Genomic DNA, 27,990 nt, shown 5'->3' on the forward strand with positions numbered 1-27,990 from the left:
CTGGATTGGCTTCGTCACTTCGTCCAAACGTCTTTGGATTCAGTTCGCCCAAACCGTTAGGCTTGCTTTGTCAAACCTCATTCTTCTTCTAACAGAAAATGAAAAATAAACAAATAACAAAGAAAAGACACAAGATTTATAGTGGTTCACTTTCAATGAGAAAGCTACGTCCACTTTGCCGCTGCAATACTATAAACCCAATTGGGAAAGTTTACAAGTACAAGTGTTTCTATTTTTAGGTACAAAAGAATACAACACATAGCATCCTTTATATATACTAAGGAATAGAGCAAAGTTACTATCCCTAACCGATGTGGGACTTTTTACAATTACTTAGATTAGGCTCCACCACTAATACCACTACCAACAGGTCTCGACTCCGCGAGCTCTCTTATTTTTTGTGTGAGGTCTCGATTCCACGAGCTCTCTATATTTTTTTTTGTGAGAGGTCTCGACGCCGCGAGCTCTCTATTTTTTTTAGAGAGGTCTCGACTCCGTGAGCTCTCAATATTTTTGTGAGAGGTCTCGACTCCGCGAGCTCTCTTATTTTTTTTAGAGGTCTCGACTCCGCGAGCTCTCTTATTCTTTTTTTTAGAGGTCTCGACTCCGCGAGCTCTCTATTTTTTTTAGAGGTCTCGACTCCGCGAGCTCTCTATTTTTGTTTTTTGTGAGAGGTCTCGACTCCGCGAGCTCTCTATTTTTTTGTGTGAGAGGTCTCGACTCCGCGAGCTCTCTATTTTTTGTGTTGGCCTCTTCCCTCGGGTCCAAGTCTTCAAACATTTGGGCTTTGCCGCTCTGGCTCGGAAGATCTTTTCCGATATGATATACAACATCTATCCTTCCGTCACATTTCTTAGTGGTGTCAACATTTTTGCTGCGGGACCCTTGGACGTAGCACATTCTTGAATCCGCCTGATTTCCTTTCATCACTCCAATCCCCGATGTTGTTGGGAACTTCATGAGGATGTGGTATGTCGAGGTGACGGCACGAAGTTTATTGAGCGTCGGTCGGCCTATAATGATGTTGTGGGCAGAGGGACGATCTACAATCAAGAAGTTGACTAATCGTGTGGTTTGAGCTTCCCCTTCTGTTCCGAAGGTAACCAGGAGACTGATGGATCCTTCTGTGTAGACGCGTTCTCCAGCGAATCCGAAAAGCGGGGTCTTGACCGGGGTTGAGTAGATTTCGCCGAGGTCCATCCGCTTGAGGGCCGTTTTGAACAGGATGTCGGCGGAGCTTCCGTTGTCAATGAGAATTCTCTTTACCATGTTGTTGGCCACCTGCGCTTTAACGTCGATCGCATCGTTATGCGGGTGCATTACTTGGAGTGCTTCCTCCTCCGTGAAGCGAATTGTTTCGTATGGAGTGGTCGGACATTTATTTTCTGTAAGGTTGATATGGTGGGAGTGGGCTTCCCCGGTCGCTATTCGTGCGTAGTTCTTTCGCTCGTGGGTGGTGTCCCCCGTCTCAGGTCCACCAAAGATGGTCGTTACGATGTTAAGCGGGGTGTTCACCGCATTTCTTTGAGTGCCGCGGTTGTGGTCATCGGTGGCGGGTCTCTTTCCGCGGTCTTGTTGCTTGTTGGCTTGAGTGGCCCGTCTTCTTTCAGCGGCATCTGGATTGGTGACCATCAATAGGACGAAATCTTTTAATTCTTCATTTTGGATGAGGTCCTCGATCTGTCTCCTGAGTTGAATGCAGTCGGCGGTGAGATGGCCGTGATCTTTGTGGAATTCACAATACTTCCTTTTATCTCGCATGGATGGATCTGTATACATGGGCTGCGGGTTGGTGAACATCTGAGTCGCCCGTCTTCTTTCAGCGGCATCTGGATTGGTGACCATCAATAGGACGAAATCTTTTAATTCTCCATTTTGGATGAGGTCCTCGATCTGTCTCCTGAGTTGAATGCAGTCGGCGGTGAGATGGCCGTGATCTTTGTGGAATTCACAATACTTCCTTTTATCTCGCATGGATGGATCTGTATACATGGGCTGCGGGTTGGTGAACATGTTCCTATGCAATGAAATGATCCTATCTGGCGTGGTTTTGAGCGGAGTAAAGTCTGCGTTTCTTTGGAACTTCTCAGCAAGCAGGGGTCATGGATTTGGCAGGGGACGGACGTCCAAGACCGTGACTGTCGTGGCCCGGTTCTTCTTTCTTCGTAAGTCGTTGTCGAATTGTTCATCTTCTCTCTGACGGCTTCCCATATCGTTAGCTTTTCAACTGTCGAGGTATTCGTCGACGGAGATATCCTGGGTAGCGCGAGTGATTAGTTCTGACATGGTTGTTGGTTGTTGCCTCACCAATGATATCAGAAAGTTGATGGTTTTGAGCCAATCGATAAAGGCAAAAATAGCATCGCTGTCATCGTACTCATCTACCTTGTTTGACTCTTCGATGAATCTGTTCAGGTAACGCTGAAGGGTCTCGTGGTGTCATTGCTTGATTGTTAGGAGATACGACTTTTCTTTCCTTCGGACGCGTGACGCGGCGAAACGCGCGAAACGCGTGAGAAATTTTTCTTGAAGGTACTCGAAAGATTGAATTGATCCCCGTTTTAGCCTTTGGAACCATTCGAACGCGGTTCCGGTGGGTGAATGTGAGGCAGAATGCTTGGCACATTGTCGAGGGTGTTTGCCCTGCCATTTTCATGTTTATTCGGTATTGGTGGATATGATAGAGTGGGTCGGTGCTCCCATCGTAGAGTGCCATGATTGGCGGGCGGAAATTTCCTACGGCATCTTCGACGAGGACGTTCGTAGCGAACGGCGAGGCTACTCCTTCGATCATGCTTCTCACGATCGGGGTCTTGGTTTGTGCCGCTTGTATTTCTCGTATTTCCTCCCTTAACACATTGAACATGTTGGTTACTTCGTCGTTTCTTCCCTGAAGGACGGCGGGCGCAAATCGGGTAGTGTGCCTTCTTTCGTTCGACGCTTGGTTAATTTGAGTGACAGGTGGCACAGGTGGTGTTGTGGTTGGTGGAAGGACGGCTTCTTGCGGCTCAGGGGCGGCTTGGCGCCTTAGCATCTCCCACCGGGCGTTGAGATGGCCTCTTAGGTCCATATTGGGTTCGAGGCGTCCTGTCAACCCGGTACGTCTAGGTGGCGAAAAATGTCTTGCGTCCCTGCTGTTTGCCACTTCCTCTTCTTGTCCCAGTCCTTGCTCCTGCCGTAGAGCGTGCGGTTTGAGGGAGTTGTTGTCTTGGTGCCTCATTTTGGTTTTCTCGCGAGTGCTGAGGCTGCTCTGTCCACTCTGCTTGGTGGTGATGATCGATGTCTTGAATGCTTGGGTCGGGAGCTTCGTCTTGTCCACCTTCGTTGGAAGGTTCCTCGTTAAGTGTTTGTTCTGTCTCATGCCTTTGACCTCCCAAGCGGGCATTCCTCGGGCGTCTCTCTATTGCTTGGGAGTGTAATGTCATTGCCCTCTCTTCTCGCTCCCTTGCAAACTCGCTTGCCAGCAGTAAAACATTGTTCTCGAGGCGCTCCATGCGATCGTCTCGTTCAATAAAGACGGAGTTACGTGCAGCGGGATTCACCAGGCCGGTGGGATTCAGGTGCAACGATGGCACGGTTCTTGCTGCTGGGACGACGCTTGGTGGCGATGTTTCTTGGACTTGGCTATGTCTAGCTTGAGTCCGGGCTCGCGTATGAAGCGCTACGCTTTCTGCCCGTTGAGGGGCGTTGCTTCCAGAAGCGGCGGCACGGTTGGTCATCTTGCGGAGATTCCTTGCATCGCCTCTTGAGTCAGGATTCTCAGGTGGATGTGAGCTTTCCTTCGGATGAGAAAAGAATTGCTGGCGGGAATGTCGTGGTTGTTCTCGAGATCCCCTCCTTCTAGCGCCAAAATGTTAATGTGATTTCTCTGATAACATTTGCGGGACACGTGTCGGGGTGCGAGCTTGCGACGTGTCTCGATCTTGTGTTGCCGGAGTCACGTTTATTCGGTTCTTAAAAAGGATCGTGACGACGTGCTGTCCTCCTGAGAGTCCTTCGGATTAGAGAATATCTTCTCGTTGCCTTCTTGGTTGTTCTTGTTGGATTCTTCGTCTTCTATTCGCTGACTTTGTTGGGTAATCAGATCTTCAATGTTTCTCTTTTTCTTTTTCGTCGAGTCGGATCATCGGTCTTTTCTTATGAGTTGAGAGAATTCTAGGTTGAGAGAATTCTGAGTTGAGAGAAGATTTTGAGTCGAGAGAGGATTTTGAGTTGAGAGAATGACTTGAGAGTGAATTGAGTTTTGAGTTCTGAGTTGAGCTATTTATAGAGTATTAATCTTGATGCTTGTTGCTTGTCGCTTGTCGCTTGTCGCTTGTTGCTTGGCGCTTGTCGTTTGTCACTTGGCGCTTGTCCCTTGTCGCTTGCGCTTGGCGCTTGTCCCTTGTCGCTTGTGCTTGTCGCTTGCGCTTGACTTAGTCATGCGTATTTTTAGCCCGTTTGACTAAATTGTCCTTTTATATTGTCACGTCGTTTTAGCAATTGAGACGTCGTTTTTACCATAAGAAAAATGACGGTATAACACCATTTATAGCACCAATGCAATCCTTTAAAAAAACAAATATCTCAATTAATTTATCCAACGTATCGATGAAAATAAATCACAAAAATATTATTTTAATACCTTAAAATGTGGCATATATCTTGGATCGTTTGATATTTTTTTGGGAGTACTCTTAAATTCTGGATCAACAGGTTTTATGACATCGACTCCCATGAGACATAATATATCCAACGTCTCGGAAAAATATCGACTTATCGTCTCACCAGAATGTTGAAACATCGCTTGCACTAATCGGTTTCCTAGACCATGTCCCGAAATAATTAGAGTCATTCCTAAAATCTCCAATGCAGTCATATGTCTTGAACCTTTGAATCCGTAACTTGTTTCCAAGTTATTGCACAAACTTATGAAAACCTATTTTTCCATTCTGAACATTCTTTGGCACCGAATTATGTTTCCCCTCAACAGCTCTTGAATGAAAATATGCCCCGTTTTTTTGAATCCATACAAGGAACTTTATGTATGTATGTATCATAATAAATTTTCATCAAATGAGCAGTTTTTCGTATAAGGACAATGCGTTCGTCATTTTCCTTTTTGGCAATAATTTCGAACTCATCATCTGAAGTGATATCCATTTGTTCCTGAAAAAAAATATATAACCTACTGCGTAAAAAAATAGTAAGTAATCAGGGAATATAAACGAGACTAGCGTTCTCGTATTGTTTGATTATTATAGTAAAACAAAATAAAAAACAACTGCAAAACAATGAATGTAGTTCTCATATAAGAATGCTTATTAAATACGATTGATTAAAATTCAAAAGCTCGAGTTGTTTGGAGCGCCTCCTAGAGTAGAGCCATGAACTAGATTATACTCGTAATCGAGCCAACATATTTTAGTATGCGGATCTGGTATTGTTGCAAACATTTCTCTTTTCTCCCGACTCTGAAATAGTCCAATCGCAAAAAGACACGTTGGATGTCCTACATGAATACCAGGCAGTGACAAAACAACTTCTATTACTTCAGCGATACTAGTACCAGGCACGTCTTTGCGTACTACGTATACTGTGTCGCTTCGCTCTTTCGTCGCCTTCACAAGACGCTCGATTTGAGAAGATAATTTAGCCGCTCCACTAACTTTGCTCCGTCCACCAGCCCTTTTAAACTTTGGAAAATTATTGATGTCTAGGGAATTTTTGCTGCTGTTATTAAAACTCTTTTGAGGATTCGGCTAAGATACGGGATCCTCCGATTCATCACTTCTTTCTTCTAAGATGTCAGCACTAGGAAATGCCTCACTACATTGTAATGACGAGTGTTAGTTGTAGATGAAAATGCATACGCTCTAGTTGCAACTATATCCTTGAACATCGTATCCAGTTTATCTTCGAACTCCGGAGAAATGCCTTCTTTGCGAAATTTTCCGAATTTTTTATTCTCATACAAAAAAAAGTGTTATCTTAGTTGAAATTTAAATTTTAAGTTTTTAATTTTATTTGTTTTTTTTATACAAACTTTTATTTTAATGCTCCACCACTCTTCACTTGCGTTAACGGTATTATTGTTACCATTCCATCAAAGGCCCACTACTACATAAGTTACATTAGAAGACATGAGATTTAAGACATTCTTTAAATCGTACGACTTCAATAGTTCAAAGTTTTTAATTGGCTTTGCAAGTCGTTTAGAAAACGTCTCCAACATTCTTTTCAAAGTCAATTAAGATAATGATTTTAAAATGTCTACGTAAAATATTTCAAGACAATTAGAAAATGACTTCAAATGTATACATAATTTTAAGACCTTTAAATTTTGACTATAAATAATAGCTGAAGTCTTATATAAAGCGACTTTATATATCACATCTTTAATGTTAAGTCATTTTATGAATGTCCTCAAATATGTTTTGGCGTTATTTTATGAATGTCTTCAAAATATTAGTTTTAAGTCATTTTATAAACGTCTTAACAAACATATTGTATGAAGTCTTAATTTTTACGATGACTTTATCTCATCCACATGTACAAATTACCACTACTACAAATACTATTTTCCGGTGCGGAAGACATTCGGATGCGACTTTTCGTACCCAAAATTCGCACCAAATGAGTCTTTCAGGTGCGACTTGTCGCACCCAAAACTAAACCAGCATATAAAATTTTCGCTGATTTTTTTAAACTTTGGGTGTGACTTTTCGCACCCAAAAGTCCGTCAAAGCTTTTGGGTGCGACTTAGTCGCACCCAATGCTTCATCAAAACTATTAGGTGCGACTTAGTCGCACCTATAGTCTTTAAACTTTTGAGCGGTCAACTTTCCCAATTTTTTGTGAAATACTATTAGGTGCGACTTTCCGCACCCAATAGTACTAATGTCTTAAATTTTATCGCGGTCAAATTTTCCCCCTCTTTTTTTGAAATACTATTAGGTGCGACTTTGTCGCACCCAAAGATACTGACAAATATCATTGGGTGCGACTTTGTCGCACCCAAAAGTGTCATTGGGTGCGACAAAGTCGCACCCAAATTCTAGGTCAGGATATAAAATAAATTTTCACTGCGATTTTCATTCATTCTCTCACATTCCGAGCCCCTCTCTCTCTCGTTTTTCTTCTCTTCTTTCTTCCTCTTCATTTCGCTCGAGCGGCACCTACAAGAGAGAAGAAAAAAAAAACAAACATCAACAATCAAAAAGAGAATCGGCCGATCATCCACCTCTCCTTCTTCATCTTCTCCTTCCTTGAGCGCGCGCTATCCAGCCATCAAACCCGAGCACCGCGCGTCGTGGCCGAGGAGACGAGGACCGCCGCGAGGTCGCTGTGGCCGCCGCCCGAGGAAGAGACGTCGGGAAAGAGCGGATCTTACCCGAGTTAGATTTGTGAATCTAGGGTTTGAAATTCATTTTGGGGATTTTAATATTCTGGACGTGATTTTATGATTTTGAGATGGTTTTGGTGTTCTTGGATTGATGGTATGCTTGAGATTATGTGTAAGATGGATTGTTTGATTTTTTTGGATAAATTGGACGTGAATTTTGGACTTGGCCGTGAGGTTGTTATTTTGGCCGTGTATGTATTCTTGGCCGTGTATGTATTTTTGGCCGTGTATGTATTCTTGGCCGTGTATGTATTTTTGGCCGTGTATGTATTCTTGGCCGTGTATTACCAGTCCAATGCGCCATTTTTTTTTAATTTGTGGTGACTTTTTAGGTGCGACTTTAGGTGCGGAAGGTCGCACCTAAATGTCGCACCCGAAAGTCAAGACTTTTGGGTGCGACTTTTCGCACCCAAGACTTTTAGGTACGGACTTTCGGGTGCGGAAAAGTCGTACCCAAAGTCGCATCTAAAGATATCTTTTGGTGAGAAAATTGACTTTTGGGTGCGAAAAAAGTCGCACCCAAAGGTCTTTTTTGTACTAGTGTACTTTCGTTTTTCAAAAACTGTCATTTTTTCTTTTAAGAAAACTGTTTTTAACACATAATTTTAAATATTATCATTATAGTTGTTTATTATTTATATTTATACTATACATGAATAAACTGATTTTTTTTAATTTGTATTTTTCTTAATGGGTTTAAAAACTATAATTTAGCCTCTTGAATTGAAACCGTCAAATTTGTTTCCATTTATTAGTTTTTACTTATATTCTTTACTAGTACGAGTACGAGAGTCGTCGGTCATGCCATTAATAGCTCCGGAAGATACTGCGGCTTCTAAGAGAGAAGAATAGAAGAGTTGGGAACCCTAGCCTAACAAATACTCAATATGAGCCTTCAAGCATATACCGCCCAAGGAGAAGTGAAGATATAAAAAGAGATAGGAACGATGCGGGAGATTTGCCTCCCTCCAAGCACACTGCCGTCGTGGGTAACAAGACTACGACGGCCATCCTCACTACATCCTTGATCTCTATGGATATTTAAATCATGTTTTCATTTTCCTCAGTTAAGTCTCGCTTTATATTAGTTATTTTTCATTTGTCTGTATATTGAGGGCCAAATTTTGAGTTGTTCATGAAGAGTTTTAACGAAGCCTCCCAGGTGCTCGATGAAATTCCTCAAATACTATCTCAAGGACGTGCAGGACGTGTGGCTGAGCGACGACACGACGATGTTGCTTTGTTTTGAAAGGAGTTTTTGCGGTGGTTCTAGGTAATGCTGAGAACGAGAAAAATTGAATGCTTTGTTGTAATTGTTGGCTGGATCGTGAAAGTTGTTTTATTTGTTGACTTGATTATTTTCCATTTCATTTCCTGAAAATTTGTTTACAGGTACAACGTACAGAGACGGAAAGATATTCGGAAACTTTTGTCCTTCATGACACAAGGAGCCACTAATCTGCCGTTCGTTGCCGCTAACAAGAACCCAACAAGGGATTTCTAAATATTGAAGAAAAAAAAATACAGAGTCCTAATTTATTCAAAGTTAGAACATCCAGAACTACTAATATATTTTATTATTATTAGCAACATGTAATTTCTTTTACAATTTTTGAATTTTTTAATTGTATTAATAACAAAAAATATTGGCTCTTATGTGTGTTGTTATTTTGCTTATACATCTGCACAAGATCATTTATTTATACACAAAATAAATTACTATATAGGTACACTTAATTAAACGTCTTTGAAAATGCCTACATGTCAGTATTTATGCCTACGTGGATCCCTAATTGAAGACGTTCTCATTAAATTTCTAGACGACTTTCTTATGCATTTGGAGATGTTTTTTAAACGTTTTAATAATTGGCTCCACCTAAGCATTTTTCTGCCTACGTGGACAATGTTTTAAGTAGGGGTGGCAATTTGGGACCGTACACGAGACATGACACGGTTACGACACGGTACAAATGAGTTTTGGTCGACCTAAAATGGATCTGGGTCCATCCGTGTCGAACACGATTAACACGATTAAATAACGGGTGAACACGACACGAATACGACAACCCATTGGGACCCAATTAGACACGAATATTAAATGGGTTGTTAATGGGTAAACACGATAAAGACCCATAATGACCCAACGGATTGTGTTTGAACTTCTCTTTTGTAGTAAAAATATTATGTTGGTGGCTTAGTTGATTATATGGAGTATTTTTATTAATTACTTATTCTGACTAATTTGTTATAGAGAATTTCAATATTTTGAAGTAAACATGTCTAAGGGCCTAAACCGATTCGAGTGTTCAAATGGGTTTAGTGGTCTAAATGGGTCTGTGAGTCTAAGTGTGTTCGTGGGTTACATGGTCCATTAAGACACGATTAATAAATTGGTCATAGTAGGTTGGGTCTGGGTTTGAAAAAAAAATAGTGGGTCGTGTTTGGGTTTTGCTCCTAGACACGATTAATAAATGGGGGTCTGTCAAAAAATACATGAAAACGAATAAGACACGACACGAACACGACACGTAATCCGAATTGCCACCCCTAGTTTTAAGTCGTTTTTTTACAATTTTAAAGTCACTTTTCTTATAAATTTGAAGACGTTTTTAAAACGTCTTAAAATATATGGACTTTTTAAGTCACTCACTTAGAGGTCGTTTTTTGGTACGACTTTGAATCTTTTTTAAGTCATGTTTTTAATGTCTTAAAACATAATATTTGTAGTAGTGGCCAGTTTCTTTTCCGATCAATTGCTTCCAGAGTTTCCATTCACCTTTCAATAACTCCAGCTTATTTTTCAACTGATCTTTAACGTATACTCTTTGTGTTTTTTGAGAAATATTTTTCACCATATTCTCCCGTCCTATTTTGGTGAAGCTTGTTCCCGGTCGATTTCTAGCTTCAATCTCCGCAATACAGACGCCGCATAAGATTTCAACCGCATCATTATCCCATATTGCTTTTGGTCGAGATCGGGTATTTTGATTTTCAGTCATCTACAAGTATGCATTAAATTCAGATAAATTTTTACTAAAGCAATAAAACAATATTTAAAAAAATAGTTATTTGTACTACATAAATATTTTCGCATGTATTTTCGCATTATAATATTAAAGAAAATAGATACTTAAAAAAAGGGTAAACAAAAGAAGGAAAAATAATGAGCAATGCATGATATTATTTTTAATATTAAAATACTTGAACTATGATTTCAATTAAATATGGTCAGACCATTTATATAAATAAATAAAACTATCAATTGAAGCTGTTAATCAAAAATTGGCAGACCTAATTAATATATAAAGTTAATAAAATCATAAGGATTTTCTAAGCTTTAAATGAAAATAGGCCACTCAAAGTAATTGCTATGAAAATAAACTAGTAAGATTGGCAAAAAATAGTTTTACTCTATTTAAAAATACATTCATAAATTCCATAAAGAAAGAAAAATAAAATTGGCAAAAAAAAAAAAAAAAGTAAGATGATATGCTCAAAGTTAACCAGAGTTAAGTTTTATTCCCAGCTTCATTTCATTCAGTCGGTGGAGTTAAGTTTTACTTTTTCTCAAGAAAAACTGGTAGCAACATTTTTAGAGAGAGAGAGAGAGAGAGAGAGAGAGAGAGAGAGAGAGAGCGAGCGAATTCTGGTTATCTTGTTCGAGTCGAGCGAGCGAATTCTGGGAAGCGAGCTATTCTTTAATTTTGTTTTCTTCATTTCGGTCTAGGTTTTCATCTACGTTGATCTAAATTTTTTTAGGGGTTTTGATTTCTAAGTTCTCTTCGACTGAGCGAGCGATTATTTGATTACATTCTTTGATTTTTTCTTCATTTCGGTTGAGCTCTAGGTTTTTCATCAACTTCGTTGAGCTGATTTTTTTGTTAGGTGGTTTTGATTTCTAGGTTCGAGGGTTTGAGGGTTTTCAGCTAGGGAGTTTGGGGGTTTCTGAGCAGAGCTCGGCAGGGAAGCAGGCGGTGGAGGAGTCGAAGATCGCAAGAAATCGGCGCTACGGTTCATCACTTCAAATCCGGGATTATTTTTAGGGTTTTGATTTCTTTTTAGGGAGAACGCTAGCGATCGAAGACGTGGGTCCACTTTCTCCAGCTCGCCGCGGACGAACGGCCGGGCTGACTCGATCAGGAACATACGTCAATTGATACCGGCAAATAGGTATGTTTCATATCTTCATACCAAGAAGTTTTCAGTGTATAGACATTATACTCAGATTATTTGGAAGAACAAAAAAATAAAATAGACTAACCTTGAATAAATTCTTTCCCGTTTCTTCCCCTTCCCCAGCTTAATGTTCGATCAAATCCGTAAGTGCTTACAGGTTTTCATTTTTGTATTTGAAACTGTATGTATTTTTGTGTATTTATGATAATCTGTTAATTTATGTATACAAATATTTTTGATAAAAATCTGTTGAGAAATTTAAGCAGATAATTGTTTACCATTTCTTCTGATAATCTGTTGATGATTATGTGTACGTTAGTTGAAGAAGTCTGGTTGTTAGAGGCTTATTAGGAAATAATTTCGGGATAAAATAATGAGGACATTCCAATAATTTGGTTCAGGATACTTAATCGCTTTTAGCAAAAGCTACGATTCGTAGCTTTCGGCAGTTACGTTCAAAATGGAAAAACGATTTTAAAGTTTTTAGAAACAGCTGTTTCACCAAACGTTTTTTTTTCTCAATTCTGTTTTTTCAAAAAGCAAAAACAATCCCTGAAAAACTGAACCAAACGGGACCATTATTGAATGTGTAGTAATGTTTTTCTTTATTCATTACATTAATTTAAAAATACGGTGGTAGAACCACAAACAATACATGTATATATAAAACGACAATATCATCAAGCATCGTCGTCGCAGTTGATGAAAGCGCATATCTTGCGCATCAGCTCCAACGCGTTATCGCACGTGGGCTGGCGGAGATGGAACACGTGATCTTCGCCACCGGACTCGACGACCTCCACGGTCCCACCCCACGCGCTTTTCTTAAGCCCGTCGTCGTAACGGATTCCTTTTCCCTTGAGAATATCCTTCTCGGCCACGCACACCAAGAGCCTCTTGCACCCGAGCTTCCCGAGATCCGGGTCCTTCTCGGGGTTGATCCACGGGTCGTCGATCCCCTCCGTCCCGGGCTTCGCCACCATCCACAGCCCGTCCACCATCTCCGACTTCACGCCGGAGTCGGAGCCCCAGAAGTAAGGGTGAACCAGCACCGCGCCGCGGATCCCGACGCCTCCGGAGAGCAGGGCGGCGCGGTGGGCGATGTTGGCGCCGGCGCTGTCTCCGGCAGGGAGGGGGAGGGAAGCCAGCGGAGGGCGGCGAGGGCGTCGTCGTAGGCGGCAGGGAGGGGGTGTTCGGGGGCGAGGCGGTAGTCGACGGAGACAACGACTGCGGGGGCGGCGGCGGCGAGAGAGTTGAGGAGGGGGTGGTAAGTCGGCGAAGAGGCCGACTCGATGAGGAAACCACCGCCGTGGAAGTAGACCACCATTGGGAGGAGCTTCTGCTGGGCCCAGTGGAGAAGATAAAAAAAAAAAAAAAAAAAAAAAAAAAAAAAAAAAAAAATTCAAAATGTGCCACGTGTCAGACCCAAATTCTTTAAATGGCTGATGTAAAGATATAATTTTTTTAAAACCATATATAATAATTTTTTTTAAAGCACTGTTATTCGTCCCGATTCACGAGTTTCAACGATCCACTCAAGTATTGATAAGTGTATAATTTTAAACAGTGTTTATCACTTTTGTGGGGAAGGATCGTGGGTCGTAACACGTGCCTAAAATCATTTCCGAAATTAAGATAAAAGTAAACCGCCACCCATAATAATTTGCCACTGAGATTGATCAGGTGAGTAGGGGAGCTTTGTCAGTGACGGTAGAGAATTGATCCTCGTTCGAGGGGAGAGAGAACTTTATTTTACATTGAAAATACGTTTACATAATACCCTTATTTTTAGGCCACACGTTAGAAGCACGTGGCCATTTTCAGGCTATTTTAACATTAAACTTGACGAGGGCTAAAAAGAAATTAAAGTCTAACGTAAAGGGGGGAAAATGCATTTTTAAAAATTTCGGGAGACAAGTTGTTAAAGTCGTCATCAGGGAGAAAAAAATATCATTTTACTGTACCGAATATTTGGTAAAATATCATGAATAACCGATTCTTTAGAAAAAAAATAATATGTTAGACAAATATGATTTTGAGAGTATTTGAACCTAAAATTCTTTAAAAAATCTATAATCTTTTATAATTTATGATTAAATTTTTTTCGATGGTTTTTAATGATTTTCGAAGATAAATATGATTTAAATAACGTCCAGGCATCTAGTTTAGATGGCACTAACTCTTATTTGTGAGGTCTACTCGTGCGTGAGAATATGGATTCAAGCCCTCGCAAAGACAATATGAAAATTATTTGTAATATAAGCTTAAAATATTTCACGTAATCAAATATAAAATGTATGAATGAAAATATAGTAAAAAAAAAAGATTTAAACTGTCATATTCGTCTTAAAAATGAAAAAAAATCTAATTTCATATATTTTCGGAATAATATATCTAATGATTTTTGTTAATAATGAGGTTCATTGAAATACCGGGCTTACCGGAAGAAAACCGGTCGGTATGCCGGTTTTTGACACTTGTCGGTAGCGATATGAACAAAACCGTTAGATACCGAGAATACCGCCGGTAACCGGAAGAAAACCGGATTGGTTACCGAAATCCCGAAAAGCAGGTTAATTTTTTTAAAAATTAAAAAAAAAAAAATTGGGCCAATTTTTTAAATTTTAAAAAATTTCAACCAATGATCATGGGTCAACCTTTGAAAATTTTGAAATTTTAAGTTCATGACCGTGGGTGTTAAATAATAGAGAGTTGATTACTCCAATGGGTATGTTGAAGTGCAAAACGTGATATATTGTAATGAAAATATTGTAGATTATTTACATTTTTATCCTATGTTTTAAAAAAAAATTATATAATGATGTGTTTACTGGATACCCCTCGGTAAATTCGGTATTTTTCGGTAAACCACGTCGGTAACAGTAACTTCATCGGTACAGTTTAATTTTAATCCATGGTTCATAAATTTTTTTTTACCAATTTTATTTTAAAAATATGAGTCTCGGTACGGTATCGGTAACGGTATTTCAATACATGGTTCATAAATTTTTTTTACCAATTTTATTTTAAAAATACTGATTTGTTTTTTTTTTTTATATAAGAGTTAATATCAATGAAAGGGAAATTTGTGACGCTGTTATTCATTTCGGGGTATAATTTCGTCATTTTAGTTAAACAGATGGTATAATTTCGTCATTTTAGTTAAACAGAGGGTATGAACTCTACATTTTTGAAAACCGAGGGTTAAACTCGACATTTCACTGAAACACAGGGTATAAATGTGTTATTTTTTATAACCATATATAATAATTTTTTTAAGATAAAAGTAAACCGCCACCCAATAATAATTTGCCACTGAGACTGATCGGGTCGAGTATGGGAGCTTTGTCAGTGACGCTAAAGAATTGATCCTCGTCCGAGGAGAGAGAGAACTTTATTTTACATTGAAAATACGTTTACATAATACCCTTATTTTTAGGCCACACGTTAGAAGCACGTGGCCATTTTCAGGCTATTTTAATGTTAAACTTGACAGAAGGACTAAAAAGAAATTAAAGTCTAACGTAAAGGGGGGAAAATGCATTTTTTTAAAATTTCGGGAGACAAGTTGTTAAAGTCGTCATCAGGGAGAAAAAATATCATTTTATTGTACCTAATATTTGGTAAAATATCTCGAATAACCGATTCTTTTGAAAAAAAAAAAATATGTCAGAACAAATATGATTTTGAGAGTATTTAAACCTAAAATTCTTTAAAAAATCTATAATCTTTTATAATTTATGATTACTTTTTTTTTCGATGGTTTTCAATGATTTTCGAAGATAAATATGAGTTAAATAACATCCAAGCATCTAGTTTAGATAACACTAACTCTTATTTGTGAGGTCTACTCGTGCGTGAGAATATGGATTCAAGCCATCGCAAAGACAATATGCAAATTATTTGTAATATGAGCTTAAAATATTTCACGTAATCAAATATAAAATGTATGAATGAAAATATAGTAAAATTAAAAATTTAAACTGTCATTTTCGTCTTAAAAATGAAAAAAAATCTAATTTCATATATTTTCGGAATAATATATCTAATGATTTTTTTTAATAATGAGGTTCATTGAAATACCGGGCTTACCGGAAGAAAACCGGTCGGTATGCCGGTTTTTGGCACTTGTCGATAGCGGTATGAACAAAACAGTTAGATACCGAGAATACCGCCGGTAACCGGAAGAAAACTGGATTGATTACCGAAATCCAGAAAACTAGGTCAATTTTTTAAAAAATTAAAAAAAAAAAAATTGGGCTAATTTTTTAAATTTTAAAAAATTTCAACCAATGATCGTGGGTCGACCTTTGAAAATTTTGAAATTTTAAGTTCATGATCGTGGGTGTTAAATAATAGAAATGCAAAACGTGATGTATTGTAATGAATATATTGTAGATTATTTACATTTTTATCCTATGTTTAAAAAGAATATATATATTTATATATATATATATAATGATGTGTTCACTGGATACCCCTCGGTAAATCCGGTATTTTTTGGTAAACTACGCCGGTAACGATAACTTCATCGGTACAGTTTACCCTTATCCTCACTTGATACTCTGGTAAACCATTGATATCTTCCGGTAACCCAGCAAAATATGAGTCACGGTACGATATTGGTAACGGTATTTCAATCATTGGTTCATACAATGAAATTTTTCTTACCAATTTTATTTTAAAAATACTGAATTTATGACTACTGGAAAAAATAAAATAAAATAAAGGGTATTATAGCTAAATAGCCTCCTATAAATATACAGTTTTGGATATGGCCAACATTCTGTTAATTTTGGGTAAATGGCCAGCCCAATTTATTTACATGTACAAATATACCAAAATGTCCTCATAACCGTTCCCGCCCATACAGCCTACAAAATAAATTAATTAAATCAATATTTCGGCAAATAACTACCGCGGTTATCAAGGCCATAATTACGCTATTCCTTAATTAATACCAAAGATACACAAATATTCTCTCTCATTCAACCACAAATTCAAAACGAAATCCCAAAAAAAAAGAGCAGAACCAGAGACCTCGTACTCCAAAACCGTCCAGGGCGTGGTGGATCCGAGAGGAGTCTTCACCGACATCTGCATCGGATGGCCGGGATCCATGGCGACATCGTGCCTTCAGAGGCGGACTGAGGACGCTCGGAGGCGACGGATCGGGAGGCCGGAAACTGCGCTGTGGAACTCGATCGTGGACGAAGCGGCGGCGATGGAGGCCTCCGCGAGAGACGAGTCTCTGGATGAACCTCTTCATCCCGATCTGGAACGCTTGTGTAAGAACGTGGTCCGGAACCGGCGGCGAGGCGGCAAAAAGCGTGAGCGGAATGAACACCGTCCCCGGAAGCTGGCTGTTGAAGCTGCAATCACAGCGGCCAGAGAATCGCCGGCGTTTTTCTGGAAAGAACGAAGCCGCGCGGGAAAACAAGGTGTCGCCGGAGGTGACGAGGACGTTGGCGGTGGGGATATTTGCAAGTGCTTGCTTATTTATTTGTGTAAATAGATAGCCTATTTACAGTATGTTCGTGTAAATAGAAATCATATTTACAGTATATACGTGTAAATTTGAAGCTTATTTACAGTATATTTATTGTAAATACAAAGCCTATTTACAGTGTATTCGTGTTGTAAATAAGCTGTCAAATCAATTAACATCAGATAACGTGTAAGTAAGCTCGCAAAATTTTCTCAAACCAAATCCAAAATATTTCGAGAATACAATAACTGCTATTCAATTCAGTTTATACCAAATTTTAAAAAAAACCAGCGTCATAATTAATGCGATTTTAATGAGTCAAATTACATGACTACTTTCCTATATAACTACTTTACTATTCAGTTTTTTTTTTAAATTTTAAAAAAACTGCCGCATATAATGAGTGATGATAATTAATAAGGGCAAATAAGTAACAAAAAACAGTTAATATCCTGCCACGTAGGCGCAATGGCTATTTACAAAAAATTAACAAAATGTTGGCTAAAACGTAATTGCCACTGTTTGTAAGGCTTATCTGGCCAATTAATTGTAAAAAATGATAAAAAAAAGAAAAAGAATTGTGCGGAGGAGAGTCCCCAAGATCTAACGAACCTGTTCCTCGGTGTTCGTGGGAGAGGGTACGTAGAGGCGAGCGGAGAGAGGGGTTTCACCACTGTTTGAATGTCAAATTTTTTATTTTTTCTTTCAGAATTAAATGTCAATTTCTTTCCAGGAATTACACTGCTATTTTATTTTTATGTCATTGGGTGAATAAATAAACACAACAAAAAGAAAGAAAAACAAATACTCCATATCAGGAAATATAATAGACAATGAAAAACAGCAAAGTGCAGGAATTCATAAGAGATCCACGTGAGAGTAGAGACACAGGAAATAATTAGTAAACGTAACTTATTATTTACTTAAAATCCGTTTGAATGAGAGAAGAAAATAGATTTAATGTATCCATAAAATAAATAAAAAATTAATGTAGGATATTACCATTCTAACTCTTAATTATTTAGGAAATCTTTCATCCTAAAACTGTTATTTTCGTAATTTCCGTTAAAAAAAGGGCTATTACCATTCTAACTCTTAAGTTAGCAGGCTACAGTCCAACTCGTTTGGCCCATTCTATTTTATGATGATAAATGGCCCAAGTCCAATCACGTCTCTCTCTCTCTCTCTCTCATTTTTTTAAAATCAGTCTCTCATATTTTTTAAGTTTGAAGCTCTGCTAAACCCAGTTCTCAGGTCTCTCTCTCTCTCTCGTCATTTCCGAAACGACACGATCGACCGAGAGAGCGAAGACAATGGGACCTCCGAAAACCACCGTCCGTACGATCTCTCAGGAGGCATTTGACGAGCTCGTGAAGGAGAATATCGACGATCTCGGAATGGACCCCGACGAGGCTCTCAGCGACGCCGTCCCCTCTCTCTCCAGGGCGTCGATCTCTCTGGTTCGCCGCCGCTAATCTCATATTTTTCCAGTTATTTCTTACTCCGCTAGATATTTCCCCCGAAAGTGATCGATATGTTTATATAGAAAATTCTCTCAATCGCTCTCTCCGGTTGTTTTAGAAGGGTGATTAGAGTGTATGCTGAAAATTTAGGAGCTCGGCATTGTTAGGGTTGAGATCTGTGAGAGCTTGATCTTGCAGGGATAGTCACGTGCGTTCCGGGGGAGGGTGGTGCGAAGAACAATCCAGTGATACAGTGTTTGGATAGATTGAAGGAACTGGACTGTGACTCCTCCGAGGATCGAAATGTCGGATATCGTCTCGATTCGATCGAGGAATCTCTGGCTGAACTCGCCGACCTCTGTTTCGAAGAAGGATCCGGGAACGCGGCGGCGATAGCGACAAGGAACGGGGCGCTGGAGTTGGTGTGTTCCTTGTGTCGCAAGATTCGAGTCGAGCATAAAAAAGCTCTTTTTTCGGCTTTAAAAGCGATGGCGGTTTTGCTTCATGGTATGTGATCGTCACTTTTTCCATTCAGTCTATGGACAATGTTCCTTTTTTTCTTTCACAACTAGTTGTTTGGATGGTGATATTTATGTACATAAACTAGTGTTTGAAATAGTCTCTTAAATTTAGAAACTCAGACTGTGTGAGCTTGTTCCTGGTGTTGAATATGTATGCTTATCCCGTTCCAGATCTCCAAAGCACGGAAATATTCCGGGCCAGTGGTGGGCCTTCAATCGTGGTGGGTATTATGAACGACTGTGCCCAGAGTGTAGATATCCTCGATGCCGGTTTCGCTGTGGTTGCTGCGGCTTCAACCGGAAATGAGGTTTTGAAAGAGTCGTTCGTGGAGCTCAAAATTGACGTGCTAATCATGGGAGCGTTTGATACGCACGGCAACGGAAGCGTCCAAAGCTTGTATGATGCGATACGTGTTCTCTTAACGCCCGACGATAATCGTGTTGTGGCTTCACAAGTAAGACACTTTTTCCTTATAACTAGGGTGAATTAGATGTGCTCTTTTTTCATTATTGAGGCTTAGTTCTTGATCCGGTAGATTAGATATGGATTGGTCCTGCAAAAGAAAGATCGGGATAGTTTTTAAATTACAGGTGTATGGCTATGCAAGGAAGTTTGCTAAGATAGGAATAGTAGGAGCGCTCGTGGGTTCATTGCAGGTCAAGCTTAGCTCTCCGAGTTTGGTTTCAGCTAGCACTGCTTTAAGGGCACTTTCTGTTAATGTAAGCGAAGTGAAGAGATCTAATGGCTATTGATTGATTACAGTAGTATCAATTCTTACCAAATGTGTATTACCTGACCATCCTTCTTCTTAACGGGGCCTATTTTTTCTCAGGAAGAAATATGTAAATCCATTGCAGACAATGGTGGCATTGATGCAGTGCTTCGATGCATTGACGAAAGTGGCGAGCAGGGAAACAAAACCGTGGCAAGGGTTTGCTGTTCTTTACTCTCCAAGGTTTGAAAAAAAAAAAAAATTATGACGTAGCACAATGGCACAAAATAATGATTTTTATTTTAGCTATGCTGGCATTTCTGATTGACTTTAAACGGTCTTAAATCTTAAAATCGTCGCAAGGATATTTTGGTCTAAAAGTAGATTTAAGAGGTCTAAATAATGGAATTTCTAGACCTTATTTATCAGAAATCAGAATGGTCAGGAATCGGAACTAGCATTTCAAACGCGAGTTGAAACTCAATGATTATAAAACTAGAGAAAAATATTGTTAATCGCTCTGGTTGGAAAATTAATTCTTTATTTATTGGAAATATGAAAGATTAAGATTTCCGTTTTATGGCTAATAATATTCAGGTCCTAGCATAATAAGAGTAACAATTGAACATGTAAAATAACCATTAAATGAAAAGCTTCACGAAACAATAGGTCCAAAACTTTAATTCAATTTATATACCAACAATCTTTCCAAAGACAAAATTCTCAAAAAGTTAATACCAACCAGTCAAAATTCACGAGTTTGCCAGTTCTAACTACAACACTTCTCACAGAAAAAAAAAAAAAAAAAAAACGAAAAAGAACTGTAACTCTAATTAGATTTTTTGGTTCAAGCCTCAATTTTTTTACAGTGATAATCATGTGGGGGATTTAGCTGTTTCTCCTTTAATATTGGACAGCCTACAACAACAATTAAAAAAAAAAGATCAGAAAGTACGGGGTTATAAAGGTCATTATAGACGACAAGAAAAGAAATAAAATCATCAAGGTAAATGCCAGTATGTAAAACTGAAAATCAATTACCTATATGAATCTCCCTCCAGAAGGTCAAAACGTAAACCAAAAAAGCCTGAACCAGTTGACTCTAACTACAAATACGTTCATGATATTCTATGGCATTTTTTCTCGAAATTTGCGGGCATCCTGTGAGTCAGAAAATAATATCCAGTTAATTACTTGACATTCAACCAAAACTTCTGTAAAATGAAAACATTGTGTATATACCGGCTGACTGTAAAATTGTTATTGAAACATCTTGCAATACGCTTTCCTCTCTAGATCGCGTCTATCAGCAATCTGTGTGGAAAATCATCGTTGTGTTAGTGATAATAATAAGAAATTATTTGCCACAACAAGAGCACTAATTTATGTTATTTTCAAAATAAATCCATCGCAAGTTTTATGATTGATAAACAGACCCTCTTCTTTGCCGCCGCAAGCTCCTTTTTTATTCCAGCTGCAAATCACCAGAAATGAGCTTTAGCAAGTCAACACATTTACCTTAGCTATTGTAATGTCAGCAAATAGACCATTCAAGTTATTTCAACATTCCACAACAAAATAAGAAGAAAAAGAAATAGATAAATAGCACGGTTTCTTTATTTCTTTCATTATTTATTTAATAATTTTTTGGTTACTGATAGCGAATTAGACATACAAACAAGGACCCATATAGCACAATTTCACTGCGAACTAATTCATCAATATTATCTCGTAATAATGGTCATGGAGTTTTTTTTCTCTCTTATCACAGTCAACCAAGTATATCAAACTTTCGAAGCTGGAATGACCACATTGAGCGGGCTTATGATACTAGGCTTAACAAAAAAAAAAAACAAAAAAAAAAAGCTTCGTAATTTTCACTAACCGTCATTTGGCTCCAACTCCGACGCTTTCATGAAGCTCTCAACTGCAGAATCAATGTCATTGAGCAACATATGTGCCTGACCAAAAGATAGAACGTACCCAGTTAATTCTGATTTGAAAAACACTTAAATTAAGAGTCAAAAATAAAAATAAAAAATAAAAACTTCATTTGAGAACCCAAAAGAATAAGTGCGATCAAAACCATTTTAATACGGTGCTGAGAAGAGTAACTCTGTGGATAAATAATTTTCTAGAAATACAATGAACTTGAATATGGCTATCAAGAAATTAACTACTTATCTAGGAAAAAAGTAAAAATACCCACCTGACCTTGGCGAAACAATGCATCACGCATCGCAAAGTCGGTGTCTAATAAAGCTCCTTTCAGATCTCCCAATTTCAGCTTACAAGCCTAAACACGATGCAAATTGTTGACAGTTCAAATATAATATATCTGAAGATGCTAAAATAGGGAAACACATTTAATTCAGGAATGGCTTGACAAATTTACAAAAGAAGCAAAGAAAAAAAGACTTCACAATTAAGTTCAACTACACACTGGGGCTATTTATTGTGGGACGAACTTGTTTCAGCATTCCTTAAATGGTTACCTCAATTCAAATTCTGTGATACAAAACAATTTGAACAGAAACAATGTTAATGAACAAAAACTCACAGCGCTGTTTGTGAAAATCTGCGCCTTTGTCTTTCTCAAAATCGTACTCCTCTCTGCAAAGACAAAAACTCACAGCGCTGTTTGTGTCGAGGCCAGAGTTTGCCATCGACCACATGCCGTAGATTGAAAACGAACTCCCTAAAAATATTCACAGCAGAGACTACTCAGAATATGATATCCAAAATGATTATACTTTTTCTCTTGCAATCTGGTTTCAAGATTAAAACCTAATTCACAATAGCAAAAAAAATCACATTGACTCTGCAACAAAAGCTAGACTTCTTAACAAATTATCAACACTCTAGTACTCCACACAGGAGCGAAACTATAATTCTAATTTTTTTTTTTAAAACAATTTGATTCTATCAAATCCGAGAATCCAGATACCAAAAAAAAAAAAAAACAGATTTCAAGATAGAAAGAAAAAATAACAAAATGAAATGTCAGTGTCCTGTAGTTTTCCTCTCTAAGAAATCACATTCATGTCCAGACCGTACAAAAATGATCAAATCAACTTGTCTAAGTAAGAAATTAATAAAAAAATCAACTCACTCACGGCAAAAAGGAAGACAGCATAAACATTTCTATTTAATTTCTCGTAAAATGAACAAAAAAAAGCAATGAAATAGACAGTATAACAAAGCTATTTGTATACACATATATAAACGAACCTTGTAGTGGAGAGGAACGCCAGTGTTAGGACCAATGCCTTTCTCGCCGGTACAAAGAGCCCTAAAATTATCAGTGGTTTTGGGAACGACGTCGTTGTAAAGCTCCACAACAATCCTTCCCTCCAGTTCTCCTCCGATGCCGACGTCGAGAAAACAACTCCGCAGAGGATCTGGGTGGGATCGGGTGCGAGAAGGTTTTAGTGTTCGTGGCGGAGAAGGACGTTCTGGCGGGACCCGGGAAGCGCTACGTGGAGGAACTGCGGAAGAGCGATTGGCCCGGGAGCGTCGAGATCGTAGAGACTCTCGGAGAAGGTCATTGCTTTCATTTCGGTAATCCGAAGAGTGAGAAGGCTGTGGAATTGTTCGCTAAGCTTGTAGCTTTTATCAAACAGGACTAATAATTAATAAGGAACTCTATAACGGAATGTTATTTTAAATTAAATAATAATGATTCCGATTCCGATTCCGTTTCCCAGCTTTTCTTCGCTGGCTGCCCGTGCTAATTCGCTGCAGGTAATAGTTTACAATTGTAATGAGAGGATGAATGGAATATCAGATATGTGGTGATTTTAATTGCATTTCATGAAGTCCGAAGGTGTATCTCTCTAAACCATGTGACATGAATATTTTAGCCAGAATATTAATCAGCTGAACGTTCAAACTTTGTTACTTAGACGATCTCGAATGCACACGCTAAATTGGATGTAACTTTTACACCAAATATTTTTTTTGCTCCAATGATATTACGTTTTTATCAAGAATATTACACCAACTTTGGTGATATTTTAAGCATATGTTTTTTATTAGGCTTTTTAATCTAAGATATTTTTGGATTAAGTGTCTTACTATTATAAGGCGGGACAAGTGGGAGGCGGGAAGTGTATGAAGAAGATGTTGCTGTGGAAAAGCATTGCGATGCAGAGGATGAGGCGAAGAACAAGTCAACGGCGATGAGAGGGCAAGAACGACCCGGGAAGAGAATGAAGGTGCTCTTGGAAAAGCTTCGCGGAGCCAAAAACACGACAAAGACAGAAGGAAAGGATCGCAAAGGTTCTCAAGAACAAGAAAGCCGAGAACGCCAAGGTCCACCGGCTCTTTTTTCCTCATTAGTTAGCTAATTATTTTTTGGTGTTGTTTGTTTCCATTCCATTGGATATATGGTTGTAATTGTAAATACAAACTGAATGTTAAATGTTGAGAGTTAAGTGGGTGTCAACCTAGTTGGGATGTGCTCAACCTCTCATATATCATTCATTTCTTGATCAATATCAATGAAGTATTATTTTTACAATTATTTAGCAAAATAGCCAACTCAAACCTTTAAAATTGCTAAATAGCCAAGGTTTTGTAAATACTAAGTAAATAGTCAGATATCATTTAATACACTCCTAAATTTACAAAAACGCCCAAATGATTCCCGCCCATAAGTCACAGCAGTTGACTTTAAAAAAAAAAACGTGATTCCGAGATTTGAGGGGAGTAATAACTGCAAATTTAAAACCTATCAACTCACAACCTCTTATCACACGGCAATTAAGAAAAAAAAAAGATTTCTCCCAAAAAAAAATTTCAACTCGCTTCACTTTCTCCGACGAACTGCATCCATCTTCTTTGACTACCGATTTCGGCGAGGGGATCTCAAACATGTATGCATGTGTAATTCATTCCGATTGTAACTCGTATTTACTAATGTTCAACATCGATTTACCCATTAAAACATGAAAAAGTGTTTTTTTAGGAATCGGTTATGAAATAAGATGGTATTGCTTATTCTTCTTCATCCGTGTAATGAATCAATGGATTATTGTTCATTTATCCGAAAAATTTCACAAAACCCTAATCTTCACAATGTATTTTGGGGGATCCGACTATTGTGTTTATAATACACCCATGCATGTGTCATTTAGTGATTGTAAATATGTTAAAATTATAGGGGAACCTGGTTAACGAATATATTTTCTTTTGATTTCCATTTTTAAATGTGTATTGTAAATCTTTTTTAAATGTTTAAATGTTGGTGGTTTGGGTATGATGTCTACAACTTGATGTGTTATATCTAAATCTTGTTGAGTAGTGTATTGATTCTGTTTTAATGTGTGTTAGTGTATGAGTAATACCATTGTAAATGTGTTTGAAGAATTGGTGTCTTTGGATATTAGAAGGAAATATGATTGACATATTTTGCAGTAAATATGTGTAAATTTCAGACACGCCCAGATTATTTGTAAGTCATTATTTACACATAATACCATTGTAAATGAGTTTAAAATTGGTGTTTTTGGATTTACAAGGATGTAGGTCAAACAAACAATACTATATCGGGTTTTGTTAGATCTCTGGACCCTGAATTCAAAGTTACCCCGAAGTGCAATCATGCTCATAGCCGCCACAGGAACATCCTTTATGTGCGTTATAATAGTAGCATGTAAATATACGTAAATAACAGCATGTAAATATACTGCATTATAACAGTATGTAAATATACGTAAATACATTAATAAACTGGGATGAACCTGGCGTGGAAGAGAGATATAACAACGTTTGAAATATATGTGCGTTAGAAACAAGAAATTTAAATAATAAAACAAGACAAGATAAATCATGTAGTAAATATAAGAAAATAATATAATAGGAAACAAATAAATTGCAACTGCCACGTCCAAATTAGTTCCTAAAATAAAGAGAATCATTAAGTTGACTAAATCATGTTCACACTTATATGAGGAATTTAAATTAAAAAAAAAAACCGGGAAGTTATATAATTAGAAATTTCATAAAAATTCGAAATTCAAACGCAACAGGGGTAAATTTTGGATATGAAAAAACATATTATTGGGTCACGTCATCCGAGTGGCTATTTACTTAGTATTTACAAAACCTTGGCTATATAGCAAATCATAAGGTTTGATTTGGCTATTTTGCTAATTTACCCTTATTTTTATTCCATTTTTACATTCATGTTTTTACTACTTGATTATTTATCATTTTAATTTTAATTTAAATTTTTTTTGTTTGCATCAACAGATAATCATATACAATTAATATGCCAAAACGTAGTTTAGTTTCTTTAGATAGAAATAAACTGGTATAGTTCACAATGAAAGAAGAGTCCAAATAACAGTAAAAAAAATAGAAAGAAAAAAAAAATGGAAGCATGCTAAAACGTGAACATGCTTATACTATTTCCTATTTTATTTTGCAAGTATGGAAAAATGATCAAGACAGTGTTTCTTAGTCCTTCACTATACGTACGTGCTTTCATGCTAATAATAAAAAATAAAATAAAGAGATAAAATATCCCTCTTCCCCCTTTCAACTCATAAACACCCAAGGGAAATGTGGTTCCTAAGGGGACAAATAACTAATAATAGTGGCAAAAATATTAAATTTTTAGACAAAACAGTAATCAACTCATAAAGAGTTTTTGACTTTTGAAGAGGTGAAAATAGGAAACAAAACTGAAAAATGTGTTTGGTAAGGTGTTTTCGAAAATTCTTTTTAAAAAATTTTGAAGTTGTTTTGTAAAAAAGTAAAGAAAACTGAAAACAAATAAAAGGTGTTTTTGGAAAAAAATTTCTTCTCTTCTCTCTTCCTTCTCCTCACCCGTGCGCAAGACTTGAAAAAAAAAAAATCCGGCCATCTTCTTCAATCACCACCGAGCCTCACCATCGCCGCCAAATAGTTTTCATTTTTTTTTCATTTTTTCAAAAGGTGTACCAAATAGTTTTAATTTTTTTTTTTCATTTTTTCAAAAACAAAAATGAAAACTGTACCAAACAATTTTTTCAGTTTTTTCAATTTCTCAAAAACAAAAATGAAAATTGTACCAAACATCTTTTTGAAAACAACTGCAAAATAATTTTCAGTACAACTACAAAAATTAGAAAATAAAAAATAAAAACTTTTTGAGTTAACTACCAAACAGGCCCCTTATATACTCATTTTTTTTGCAAAAATACCACATGTTACTATTTAGTAACGCCGTAACTATTTGCACCGTTAAGTTCAAACATAAATTTTAACGGCGAAAGTATTAATACATAACTAAATTTGTAACATGAGATATTTTTGCCCAAGAAAAAAATGAGTATAAATATCGATTAGAGTAAATTTGAGCAGTTTTGCCGCCATTTTAGTTTTTCAAATGTCATAAAAATTTAACAAGGCACATCCGTGACAACTAGCCACATCCCACCTCACTCTTTTCCCCTTATAAAAAGCAAGCCTTGCATTCTTTTATTTTTCATTCAAACCATCACTCACACTTCGACAAAGTTCTAATATCCTCTTTGAAGCTCTTTTTTCAATTACACTATTCCCCATCTCTCTCAAGCTCAAAACACAAATGGCTTCCTCCACAATGCCGTCATGGACCGACAAGCAAAACAAGGCCTTCGAGCGTGCTCTTGTCTTGTTCGACAAGGAAACCCCTGACCGTTGGGTCAAGGTTGCAAGCGCCGTTGGCGGGAAAACTGACGTTGAGGTTAAGGTGCACTGTGAGCTCCTCGTCGAAGATATTAAGTTTATCGAGTCCAACCAAATTCCGCTCCCAAAGTACAAGACCACCGGTGGGTGGTAAAAAGAGGTATACCATGCATGCTTGTCAAATATAAGAGTTCTCTTTTTTTTTTTCTTTTTTTTTTGCCGGCTAAACAACTAGCCAAAACAACACCCCTACTTTAAAATTATAGCCCAACTATTAACATATTTAGGAAAATAGCTAATTTATCATGACAACATTCTAATATTCCAATAGTACCCTTAGATTAATATTATTAACTATCATAGTAAATAATATCGTCCATAACAAAAAAATTAGTAAATCTACTTAACAATACCAAAAACTACAGTAAATCATATTTGTTGTAACAAGAACGACAGTAAATCTTATTTACCGTAACAAGAATAATAGTAAATATTATTTACCATAACAAGAACAAAAGTAAATCTTTTTTACCGTAACAAGAATAAAAGTAAATCTTATTTACCATAACAAAAACGACAATAAATCTTA

At 37.6% G+C, this 27,990-nt stretch overlaps 1 protein-coding gene, 1 long non-coding RNA gene and 1 pseudogene across 3 annotated transcripts; 1 reads left to right on the forward strand and 2 right to left on the reverse strand.

The window, feature by feature from the left end:
• Nucleotides 1–12,141: 12,141 nt before the first annotated feature.
• Nucleotides 12,142–17,861, reverse strand: LOC149387506 (putative carboxylesterase 2 pseudogene; annotated as a pseudogene). The gene is made up of 3 exons (XR_016300629.1): nt 17,857–17,861; nt 17,661–17,721; nt 12,142–12,902 (listed from the first exon to the last, which is right to left on the reverse strand). The product of XR_016300629.1 is annotated as a putative carboxylesterase 2 pseudogene (transcript).
• A 500-nt stretch (nt 17,862–18,361) lies between these two features.
• On the forward strand, nt 18,362–19,994 carry LOC149387507 (uncharacterized). Its single transcript, XM_089622170.1, has 6 exons — nt 18,362–18,508; nt 18,595–18,619; nt 18,710–19,018; nt 19,204–19,487; nt 19,624–19,752; nt 19,866–19,994. Exons 1-6 carry the CDS (start codon nt 18,362–18,364, stop codon nt 19,992–19,994), a joined length of 1,023 nt encoding a protein of 340 aa, XP_089478296.1.
• A 410-nt stretch (nt 19,995–20,404) lies between these two features.
• On the reverse strand, nt 20,405–22,368 carry LOC149387508 (uncharacterized). The gene is made up of 7 exons (XR_016300693.1): nt 22,306–22,368; nt 21,955–22,041; nt 21,631–21,706; nt 21,182–21,219; nt 20,988–21,059; nt 20,787–20,906; nt 20,405–20,663 (listed from the first exon to the last, which is right to left on the reverse strand). It is a non-coding gene; the product is annotated as an uncharacterized LOC149387508 (long non-coding RNA).
• Nucleotides 22,369–27,990: the final 5,622 nt, after the last annotated feature.

Source organism: Urtica dioica, chromosome 8, assembly GCF_054948205.1.
Source record: "Urtica dioica subsp. dioica isolate 48M chromosome 8, U.dioica_male_clone48M_v1_H2, whole genome shotgun sequence".
NCBI classification, from domain to species: Eukaryota; Viridiplantae; Streptophyta; class Magnoliopsida; order Rosales; family Urticaceae; genus Urtica; species Urtica dioica.

What these genes read in the sequence shown, in the direction of transcription:
- LOC149387507 (XM_089622170.1), top strand. Translation starts at nt 18,362, where the DNA reads ATGGGACCTCCGAAAACCACCGTCCGTACGATCTCTCAGGAGGCATTT. An exon ending in GATGGCGGTTTTGCTTCATG is followed by an intron (nt 19,019 to 19,203) that starts GTATGTGATCGT and finishes ATCCCGTTCCAG; the next exon opens with ATCTCCAAAGCACGGAAATA. An exon ending in TAAGGGCACTTTCTGTTAAT is followed by an intron (nt 19,753 to 19,865) that starts GTAAGCGAAGTG and finishes ATTTTTTCTCAG; the next exon opens with GAAGAAATATGTAAATCCAT.